This window comes from Oncorhynchus gorbuscha, unplaced genomic scaffold (genome assembly GCF_021184085.1).
Source record: "Oncorhynchus gorbuscha isolate QuinsamMale2020 ecotype Even-year unplaced genomic scaffold, OgorEven_v1.0 Un_scaffold_27:::fragment_2:::debris, whole genome shotgun sequence".
Lineage (NCBI taxonomy): Eukaryota > Metazoa > Chordata > Actinopteri > Salmoniformes > Salmonidae > Oncorhynchus > Oncorhynchus gorbuscha.
Window position 1 is genome coordinate 176,118 of NW_025745130.1, and position 11,880 is coordinate 187,997.

The 11,880-nt window shown below is 43.4% G+C and overlaps 1 protein-coding gene across 6 annotated transcripts in view; it reads left to right on the plus strand.

Annotated features, from left to right (window-relative positions):
- Positions 1 to 10,618, plus strand: part of LOC124017536 (protocadherin alpha-C2-like) — a 68,708-nt gene extending 58,090 nt beyond the window's left edge. For all 6 annotated transcript variants that reach the window (XM_046332748.1, XM_046332749.1, XM_046332751.1 and 3 more), the window contains exons 3-4: positions 1,875 to 1,960; positions 9,331 to 10,618. In XM_046332748.1, the coding sequence (XP_046188704.1) occupies positions 1,875 to 1,960; positions 9,331 to 9,638 (394 nt within the window). In that variant the 3' untranslated portion in view covers positions 9,639 to 10,618. The remainder of the gene's footprint in view (positions 1 to 1,874; positions 1,961 to 9,330) is intronic.
- The last annotated feature ends 1,262 nt before the right edge of the window (positions 10,619 to 11,880 follow it).

Consider the following 11,880-nt stretch of genomic DNA (forward strand, 5'->3'; position numbering starts at 1 on the left):
GGATGGTAGCGTTTTCTGGTCACTCCGCATAGCCTAGACTTTGTCAGTCAATTTGTTCTTAACAAATCTAAATCATTGTTTAGTTTTTCTGTATCTATATGGACTTTCAAAATCTCGTGTCTGTCCTTTGGGGTCATTTAGACCCTAGCCAAATTCCCTAATTCACCTAATTCCCCTTTTACCAGCACTTCCCAAACTCCGTCCTCGGGACCCCAAGGGGTGCTCATTTTGGTTTTTGCTATAACATTACACAGCTGATTCAAATGATCAAAGCTGGATGATTAGTTGATTATTTGAATCAGCTGTGTAGTGCCAGGGAAAAACCCCCAAAGTGCACCCCTTGGGGTCTTGAGGACCGAGTTTGGGAAACCCTGCCCTATAGTCATTTAATAAATTGGACCTTTATTTTAATCTAGGTTTCTCTGGAGACATACTATTAAGTAGTACACATCATCCGAGGGTGGAAGGGGACCTGTATCATTCATTTTGACCAGATAGACAGATCACCTGCAGAGATACACTGCAGCTAGCTCCCCATGTACTTGCCTAAGATTGTACTTTTCGATACCACATCGTATGACTGTGTATAAAACCAAAGTTATTCTCCAAAAATGCTTTATTCTACTGAAAATGTGATATAAATACCAGAATTCCTATAATATCCTCCAATATTCTATATGTGCAACTTGTTATGATTTGGTTGCTATATCATTTGCTTTGAAGTGACTTAGAACATGTGGTTATGCTTTTTGAAGCATGCTGCCAAAGCCCCTACCACTCCCATTGTTTCACTAACAGCGATGCTAATGCTGGCCGTGGGGTAATTACATAAAGAAAACTAAGCCATATTTGTTGGTCAATGTCTCAAAGGATTACTTTTTGAAGTGAATAGAATCCCTTTCTGCAATTTTTTAAAGAATATATTTAAATGGAGGTAGTTTTTACCACAAACATATGACAAAAGTAGTATTGATTTAAAAAATCTGAAAACTAAATGATGCTATATGATGATAAATTAGCTTTTTATTACTAATGTGGATTGTACTTTGTAAAACGACACATTTATATAAAAAAAAAATGCATATAAATATGCAAATAAATCATAATTTTGCTAAATGAAGTCTGTTTTAGTCTTTATTTATTTATTACATGTCTAATGGTGTTTTGATAAGACATAAGTTGATATTTTCTTATTATTGTTGTTTTTTCCAGTAGTTTCTTCTCTGGTATATGTAAAATATGTTGGTAGCTTGAGGGTTGCAAAAAAACTATTCATAGCCTTTAGGTGATCCATACTTGGAGAATGATGGTCAAAATATAAATTGTGACCTGAACTCAAGTTATGACATCACCCGGAAAAATATTTAAACTTAACTGGCAGCTATTTGTGATGTCATGAATCAGAATATTCAGTCCTGAATTATGACATCGTACAGGAAAACTATGACAAAGAACTGATTTGGTAGTTTATGGGGATGTCATCAATCAGAATGTACAGGCCTGAGTTATGACATCAGGCGGCAAAACTGACTAAGGACTGAGTTGGTAGCCTATTGTGATGTCATCAATCAGAATGTACAGGCCTGAGTTATGACATCAGGCGGCAAAACTGACTAAGGAAACTGATGTCTCAATCAGGACTGAGTTGGTAGCAAAACTGACTAAGGACTGAGTTGGTAGCCTATTGTGATGCCATCAATCAGAATGTTTGAGGCTTTCTAAACAACCTGGTGGGCCAACACACACATCTGGCTGGTTTTGATAGGCTAGGACCAAAGCTATACTTTACTTTCAGCTCATTCATGTGCTGATACGACAGGGGATCATATTGATGTATCTAATGAGCATACATGAATGTGTGTTTTGTGTTCCAGCTCGGTCCATATGGAGGAGTCGTCAGTGATGCAGGGAGCCCAGGGGATGCTGGTCCAGAACTGGCCCACAGTGTCCAGTGCTGCAGGTGAAATGGCTGGCTGTGTGGGGATCAAAAGCACACAGTTGATCTGCTGCCCGCTCCTGTAATGGAGGCACTCTGCACACATAGTGATGTGAAATGACAGAAGATAAATAGAAATAAGGAAGTCAGATGGGAAACATGCAGGTGACCTTTTAGAATTTCTGCCAGATGAATGCTAAGCATTAGTGCTGAGACTCCAGAGGGAGCATCCTGGAAAGACTAGAGGAAGGCCAATGACAGACAGCAACACAATCTGCCAAAATAAAAGAGCCAATGAGAAGCTGTTACAAGACAAGCAAATGTGGGCTAATATTTGTCTGTTGGTTAGGTAGGGGAAATTGGGACAGACTTTGATAGGTGAAGTGAAGTGTGACACTGCACCATGCCCGACTTAATAGTTGTGATGGGGTGCTGTTGGGAGTGGTACATTTAAAACCATTGCCACTGACAAAAGAAGAGAGAAAGCAAGGCATTCATTTGTCCACATACACAGTATCTTAGATAAAATGGAGCGAAAACAATCGCCTTTGAAGACTATTTTAGGAATCTGTCTGGTAGTGAAGAGAGGGATAACTAGACAGCGAGTGAGAGAGACAGAGAGGGCTGACTTGATCACAGTTGACTGGTTCGCTCCTGTGGTTGTATTCGGAGGGGTTGTCAGAATGCCTAGGCGCTGGTTTGGTGTTCCTGTCAGCTGCCTGCCTCCTCTCTAATGCCTGCCAGCCCAGGCTGAGGACTCATCGATTTACTGTCCAGTGACAAGAGTTCGAGCACAGGTGTAGGACCCTAAGGTGGTTGAGGTATCAGCACGGTGATGGACTGAAGTGTGTCTGTTTTATGTGTGTGTCTGCACAAGCTGAAATTGAGTTGGAAGATTGAGGGAGAGAGAGAGTAGGGTTAACGAGAGGGAGAGAGAGATTAGGGTTAACGAGAGGGAGAGAGAGAGTAGGGTTAACGAGAGGGGGAGAGAGAGTAGGGTTAACGAGAGGGAGAGAGAGAGTAGGGTTAACGAGAGGGAGAGAGAGAGTAGGGTTAACGAGAGGGAGAGAGAGATCAGGGTTAACGAGAGGGAGAGAGAGAGTAGGGTTAACGAGAGGGAGAGAGAGAGTAGGTTAAGAGAGAGGAGGGAGAGAGAGTAGGGTTAACGAGAGGGAGAGAGAGAGTAGGGTTAACGAGAGGGAGAGAGAGAGTAGGTTAACGAGAGGGAGAGAGTGTATCAAGCTATTGATTTTTTTTCTTCTTACTGACTGACGTTTTTTTGAATTTATGGAAAACTTGCACTCTGTGGTATTGCAGAGAATCCAATACTCTGTGGAGGCAGAGGACATGCAGAGTGTACTGCAGGCTTATCAGAAATGTCATGAAGGGTTAATAGGGGCTTAGTGCTACATCCTGGTATGCTGCAGGGTGAGACAGTTTTCATAATAGGAAAAGTTATCAAAGCATTATGGTTTATACAGTATATATATATGATGTCATATAGCAGGATTGGCTTTGTTTTAAAGATTGTAGAAGTAGGTTGGAAGAGTAAAGAGAAATAAGGGATACTGCATAGTAGGGTTGCACCTCAAAGAGAGAGTATACTTCCTCAAGGGTTCATTTGAGCAGAGAAAGGGTAGGGTTAACGAGGGCATGGTTGGATTAAGACCAGACACAGAGTTAGAGAGGTTGTTGAATAAGGCATGGCAAGACAGCCATCTTTTTTACAGTACTATTGGAATTCTGAGTAATTTGCGAGAGGACAAAAGAGAGACACAAATGACAAGGATGGTAAAGGAAAGAGAGGTATGGGGGTTGGAGAAAGAGAAAGGTTTAGGAATGTCAGGGCCCTGCAGTACTGGCTAGGGAAAGCTGTGACTTGCTTCTAGGCAACGCTGTCTAACTGAGAGATTGCTGCACCATCCTACATCAACAGGGAGTGGGTGAAAGCAGTTTCCACAGCAACGATTCAAAACCTGAATGGAAGATTTAGAGGATGAGAGAGAAACAGAGAGGAAGGGGGGAGAGAGAGACAGAGAGAAGAGAAGAGATGGATAGGTGTTAAGAGGAAAGAGTGAACAGTCAGACATGGAGAAGAATGAAAATGGAGGTGGAAAAGTAAGACAGATATACAGTGAGCTTTTAAGAGAAAAATTTATTCATAAAGAATGCGGATACAGATGTGCAGGGTTAACGAGAGACACAGAGACACACAGGGTTACACGAGAGGGAGAGACAGACACAGGTTACACACAGACACACAGAGACACACACACACACACACACACACACACACACACACACACTGTAGAATAATATAAATAAAACACACACACACAAATAACATACACACACTCATATTCAGAAACCTTAATCTAATGCATGATCTTTAAATTGGGATGTGTAGAACAAAGAAGAAGAATGGGTTGAGGAGTAACCCAGATTGGACCAGGAATAATGGACTTGAATGTAGAACACTGGGTGCTGAAATGAGGCTCGAACCACCCCAGACAGCTGAGTACCATGGTAACCTCCTTACAGAAATCTATAGTAACCTACAAATCAGCAGCCACAGCAGGTTCCTTTTAATATGATGTTTGCGGAGGGGGAAATAGGCAATGGTCAGGGTAGAGCAGAGCTCCAAATAAGCCTCCATGTTACTGGAGATACAAAGGCCCTCTGTGTGCAGAGCATGTCAAGCCTGCTCCCGCATAGCCCCCGTCGAGAAGTAGACTCACATCTTCCACAGAGTAACATTCTGCAAATTGATACAACTCTCTCATGTAGACACGCAAAAGAGATGAAGAGAGGGGAGATAAAAACAGAAAGAGAAGAGGAAGTACAGGTGTAGAACTGTTTGTTGGTTTCTTTCAATAGGTGCACATTTGATAAATACATTAGATTATTCCATCTACACACACCACTTTCAAACATGTGTCCCTCTCCAAACCAATGACAAGCTCAACTGACCTGCTTCGACAAATAATCATTGCACTCAAAATGTTGTTGATCAGTATTGGCTACCCCCATTAACACAATCACAGTGGGCTTGAGGGAAGTGATGTACTTTAGTGTGGTAATGGTGTTTATCAGAAATGTCAGGGACAGGGTTTAATTTAGTTTCTTAGTGCTAAATCCTGGTATGCTGCAGGAGTGAGACAGTTTTCATAATAGGAACCAAAAGTATCAAAGTTCCTTAGGGCTTATACAGTAGTGTACTGAATGATGTCATATAGCAGGATTGGCTTTGTTTCTAAATATTGTATCAAGTATGGTTGGAAGTGTAAAGGAAATAATTCACATACTGCATAGTAGAGCTATTGCACCTCAAAGAGAGAGTATACTTCCTCAATGTGATTCATTTGAGCAGAGAAAGGGGAACGGGGCATGGTTGGATTAAGACCAGACACAGAGTTATAGAGAGGTTGTTGAATAAGGCATGGCAAGACAGCCATCTTTTTTACAGTACTATTGGAATTCTGAGTAATTTGGGACCATGCAGGAATTTAATTAGCACTCCAGCCACAAATGACAAAATAAAATAAAAAATAATATCTTAGTTTGATCTAAATAAAAAAGGTTTAGAAATGTCAGGGCCAGTGCAGTACTTGACTAGGGAAAGCTGTGACTTGCTTCCAGGCAAGCTGTCTGGGACTGAGAGATTGCTGCACCATCCTACATCAACAGGGAGTGGGACTGAAAGCAGTTTCAAGCCGATTCAAAACCTGGAATGGAAGATTTAGAGGATGAGAGAGAAACAGAGAGGCTGGGGGGACTGAGAGAGACAGTCTGTCAAGCCCAGAGATGGCTGGTGTTAAGGGACTGAGAGAACAGTCAGACATGGAGAAGAATGAAAATGGAGGTGGAAAAGTAAGACAGATATACAGTGAGCTTGTTTGGGACTGAGAAAAATTTATTCATAAAGAAGCTGGTGTGGGACTGAGAGCATGTGTCACAACACAGAGAAGCTGGTGTGGGACACACACACACACACACACACACACACAGAGAAGCTGGTGTGGGACTGACACACTGAGTCTGCCACACCAGAGAAGCTGGTGTGGGACTGACAGCACACAGTCACACACAGCCCAGAGACACATTGTGGGAATAATATAAATAAAACACACACACACAAATAACATGGGACTGACACACTCATATTCAGAAACCTTAACTAATGCATGATCTTTAAATTGGGATGTGTGGGACTGAGAAGAATGGGTTGAGGAGTAAGCAGATTGGGACCAGGAATAATGGACTTGAATGTAGAACACTGGGTGGGACTGAAATGAGTCTGAACCACCCCAGACAGCTGAGTACCATGGTAACCTCCTTACAGAAACTATAGTAACCTACAAATCAGCAGCCACAGCAGGTTGGGACTTTTAATATGATGTTTGCGGAGGGGGAGAATAGGCTGGTGTGGGTCAGGGTAGAGCAGAGCTGGTGTGGGACTGAAGCCTCCATGTTACTGGAGATACAAAGGCTGTCTGTGTGGGACAGAGCATGTGCCTGCTCCCCATAGCCTGGTGTGGGACTGAGAGACTCACATCTTCGAGCCCAGAGTAACATTCTGTGGGATTGATACACTCTGTCATGTAGACCCAAAAGAGATGAAGAGAGGGGAGATAAAAACAGAAAGAGAAGAGGAAGTACAGGTGTAGAACTGTTTGTTGGTTTCTTTCAATAGGTGCACATTTGATAAATACATTAGATTATTCCATCTACACGAGCACCACTTTCAAACATGTGTGGGACTGAAACCAGTCTGACAAGCTCAACTGACCTGCTTCGACAAATAATCAATGCACTCAAAATGTTGTTGATCAGTATAGGCTACCCCCATTAACACAATCACAGTGGGCTTGAGGGAAGTGATGTACTTTAGGTGTGGTAATGGTGTTGTAATGTAATAACTTCCCCATGCTAACCAGGGACAGAGGTTTAATTTAGTTTCTACTGTAAAATAAGCTGTTGTGGGACTGAGAGCACTGATTATCTGAGCTGTTCAGCCATAGCTGGTGTGGGACTGAGAGCACTGAGTCTGGAGCCCAAAAGCTTTAGGTGGGACTGAGAGCACTGAGTCTGCCGAGCCCAGTGTACTGAAGAGGGACTGAGAGCACTGTGTTTGTTTCATTTTATTTACTTTAGCTGGTTGGGACTGAGAGCACTGCATCTGCATGCCCAGTCATTTCAGGCATGTGGGACTGAGAGCACTGTGTCTGTCAAGCCCAGAGAAGCTGGTGTGGGACTGAGAGCACTGAGTCACACGAGCCCAGAGAAGCTGGTGTGGGACTGAGAGCACTGAGTCTGCCACACCCAGAGAAGCTGGTGTGGGACTGAGAGCACTGAGTCTGCCGAGCCCAGAGAAGCTGTTGTGTGGGACTGAGAGCACTGTGTCTGTCAAGCCCAGAGACAGCTGGTTGGGACTGAGAGCACTGATCTTGTCAGAGTAGTAGGCTATATTCGAGTACAACGTCCCTGTGGGACCATGCATGAATTTGGGACTGAGAGCACTGAGTCAGCCAGCCCAGAAGCTGGTTGTGGGACTACAAATGAAAATAGCAAAAATAAGCTGGTTTGATGGGACTGAAAGCAGGCAGAAAGTAGGTCAGAGCCAGTGAAGCTGGTGTGTGGGACTGAGAGCACTGTGTCTGTCAAGCCCAGAGAAGCTGGTGTGGGACTGAGAGCACTGTGTCTGTCAAGCCCAGAGAAGCTGGTGTGGGACTGAGAACACTGTCTGTCAAGCCCAGAGAAGCTGGTGTGGGACTGAGAGCACTGTGTCTGTCAAGCCCAGAGAAGCTGGTGTGGGACTGAGAGCACTGTGTCTGCCAAGCCCAGAGAAGCTGGTGTGTGGGACTGAGAGCACTGAGTCTGCCGAGCCCAGAGAAGCTGGTGTGGGACTGAGAGCACTGAGTCTGCCGAGCCCAGAGAAGCTGGTGTGGGACTGAGAGCACTGTGTCTGCCAAGCCCAGAGAAGCTGGTGTGGGACTGAGAGCACTGAGTCTGCCGAGCCCAGAGAAGCTGGTGTGGGACTGAGAGCACTGAGTCTGCCAAGCCCAGAGCACATCACCTCACTATTTCTTTCCCTTACTGACGCCCTCTCATTTCCCCTCTTATTTTTCTGCATTGTTCTTCACCTCAATCGATATCTCCCTTCAAATGCCTCTGTCTGTTGCCTGCTGGTTATAATTAAATGTCTTTCATATCTTGCATTATACTGTATGCTAAATGAAAGGAGAATAGGGTCTCACTCTCTTAGTACTTGGTCTTTTTCTTTCATCGTCTCTTCCGCTCGCCCTGCTTCTCTCTCTCTCTGTCTGTCATATTCATGATTGCATATTATATGAGATTCTCTCTTTTACCACTGCTGTGTCGAGCCCTTGTGAGAGTGGGATTAGGTTAGTGCTGGGTTTTCACAGTTCCTGTCATCCTTACGTGCTAATTCTTGTCACATCACAAGTGTTAAACATCCCAGTACCTCTCTGCCGTTAAAGGTCATGTCTGTTTAGTCTAACCTTGTGTTCTCAGCTGCACCACTGGCTGATAAAGTTATACTCCCTGCAATCACTTTCCCCTTCTTTAGTTTATCGGTGTGTCTCTGGCTTGAATTCTTTTGCTTATCTATGCTGTGTCCAATTGTCTTGAGTAAAAGTAAAGATACATGAATAGAAAATGACTCAAGTAAAAATGAAAGTCACCCAGTAAAATACTACTTGTATAAAAATCTAAAAGTATTTGGTTTGAAATGTACTTAAATATAAATAGTAAATGTAATTGCTCAAATATACTTAAGTATCAAAAGTAAAAGTATAAATAATTTCAAATGTCTTAAATTAAGCAAACCAGACGCCCAATTTTCTTATTTTTTAAAATGTACTGATAGTCAAGGGCTATCTCCAACACTCAGACATAATTTACAAATTAAGCATTTGTGTTTAGTGAGTCCACCAGATCAGAGGCAGTAGGGATGACCAGGGATGTTCTCTTGATGAATGTGTGAGTTGGACCATTTTCCTGTCCTGATAAGCATATCAAAATGTATCTGGGTGTCAGGGAAAATATATGGAGTAAAAAGTACAATATTTCTTTAGAAATGTAGCGAAGTAAAAGTGATCAAAAAATTGAAATAGTAAAGTACAGATACCCCCCAAAACTACTTAAATAGTGCTTTAAAGTATTTTTACTTCCATACTTTACACCACTGGCTGTATTACAGCTGTGGTAACACTTTACCTCAGCCGGAAATAGGAGACTGAATAAGGCTCCATTTATGACTGTGCTGGTATGTTCAGAATCTCATTGTGATGATGAATAATGGGGATGAAGATGATCATGAATTAGACATAGCTCTTCTATCTCGCTCCGTTTCTTCTCTTTCTCTCTTGTAGATGGTGAAGGGGGTGAGCTGTCCCCTCCGGTTGGAGCTGGCATCGACAGTAACAGCTGGCAATTCCGTTACGGGCCTGGCCCTGGCTACGGCCCCCCTCAGGTCCTGAAGCCTGGAGACATTCCCCCTGAAGCCTTCATCATCCCCGGCTCCCCCGCTATCATCTCAATCCGCCAGGGCCCGGGAGGAGAGGATGACAAGAGTGATTTCATTTCCTTTGGCAAGAAGGAGGAAGCCAAGAAGAAGAAAAAGAAGAAGAAGGAGAAGAAAGACAAGAAAGACAAGGGCAAGGAGGATGTGGACGAGTAGAGGAGAAAGGGGAGATATGAAAACAGAGCTACCAACTAAAGTCCAAATAACAGCTGCAAGACAAAAAGCCAAATGTATATTTTCGAATCAGGAGAGTCTCCATGTGTTGTGTTTGCGTAGTTAAGTCTGCCAAGCCAGGTCCCCATTAGCAGAGGCCTATCTCTGTAAAACATGTAAGCAGCCAATAGTATCCTCTGCAAGATTGGCCCTCTGAAGCTTCCATACCTCTGGCTATAAAACACTATTTTTAAATATATTTAATAGGCTCTCATTTACCAGACATTTGCTGAAAATTCCACAAAAATCTCTTTGATTAGAATAACCTAAAGATGATAATCCAATCAACTACCGATACCCAGACGTTTCATGTATAACATGCCGTACAGTATGTGAGAGAAACCTCACATACCCTATTAATGGTGGTGCTATAGTCCTGCCAGCCCGCCTGCCCAACCTTGCTTGCAATGGGACCCCTCTCCCTGGCCCTTCTGGCCCCTTGTTGGCATCTCTGTCTTTACTCTGCCCCTTGCCTCCTCTGCTCCCCTGATTGGAGGGGGAGAGGAGGAGCTCAACCTGACAAAGAGTGACACAGAGGCTCTCATCTACAGTAAGATGGAAGCCTTGTGCAGAAAAATGAGTCATTTTTTTTTCTACAAAATATACAAAAGAAAAAGTGGTGCAAACAAGACCCCTGACGTGTATATGTACAGTACAGTGAGCTGTGTGAGATTGGAATGTGTTGAGATTAGTGCTGGACGGGATTGAAGGCTGGATTAGGCTGACCGTGTTCTGGATTAGGCTGCCCGTGGGTTGTTTCATGCCTGGTACTGTTGGCACTGTTGGCAGCATAGGGCAGGGGCTAAAGACCTTGCCTCGCCTTCTCATCTACCACACAAAATAGGCCAGTGGGACCTTGGACCCACAGTCTGTGCAGCACACAACCACTGTAACACACACACACACGCGAACACATTAGACAGTCTGGGACATGCACACACCTCTCTGGATAGTGTACAGCTCTAACTCAGCCAAAAGACTGAGGCCTATTTCAGTGGCCTCTTTTCTATGGGAGTGTAATATATGACAGGAACTGTTGCTTGTTGTTTAATTTCTGTTCAAGCCTGATCCCCCCCCCCCCCTGCTTCTGTCAGTCAATGTTTAATAGTCAATGTTCAGTAGTTATTAAAGCCCCGCCCCCTTACCTTGCCCGCTTTGGTGCTAGTAGGATTCTCTCGCACGCCTCGTCTGTTGACCCTCAACTCCTCCGTCCTCTGATCACCATGTTCAGAAGGCCTCTCTCAAAGACACTCTTAACTTCTGATAACTTGTTCCTCTGCAAAAACAGCAACAGAATGAACCTGTATAACACACTCACACACTTTCTGTTAGCTTTAACCAAGCCTTGCTACTGAAATATCAACGTTCCTAGCACTGTTTTGGGGACAAGTTGCCGTCTCTTCCACCAGTTACACACAGGGTAGTGGGGCAAACATAAGGAGCTTAGCAGAAATATGGACAGGCTTCCTTCTGTCCAGATGGAGAGAAAAAGTGGGATGGAAGGATGTAGAGGCAAGGAGAGAGAAGTGGATTTGTAGTGGTGGGCACTCCAGTCCACAGACATTCCCTGGAGAGCTTTGTTGCTGTGTTAAACTCTACTCATATTTTGTGATGAAAAGGAAGCATCAACAGCATTGAGTCTTCTCCAGAATAAGAGCATCCCCAGAATGAACTCAGTATGTGTGAGGGCTAATTCCACAGCATCTCCTACTCACCTCTCGGTTTCATCTTCCTGGCTGATATCTGACCAATCAGAGCGGACACAGGGATGATGCTAGCGCTGCTATTGGACTGAATCCCCCCATATTATACACGTGCTCCCCCTTCAGGTGTGAATCTGTGCTGTCAGATCACTAAGTGGCTGTTTGCATGTTATAAGCAAAGGAAATATATATATATAGATCTATATAGATAGATATGTTTCATTTCCTTCAACCATTTATCACAAATTCAGAGATATGAATATCATCTCTGCTAAAATATGTATACATACTCACTCTCGAAAACACACATGAACACAAATACACACATACTATGTATTCCTAGACAAACAAGAATCACTTGTTTTTATTCTGTTGAAGTTCAATTAAAATAACCTTCTAAATATAAGTAATGCTGTAGATATGCTATGAAATGCTATTTTTGTTCATGCCCTTATGATTTTTGAGGATTACAAAATTAGTCC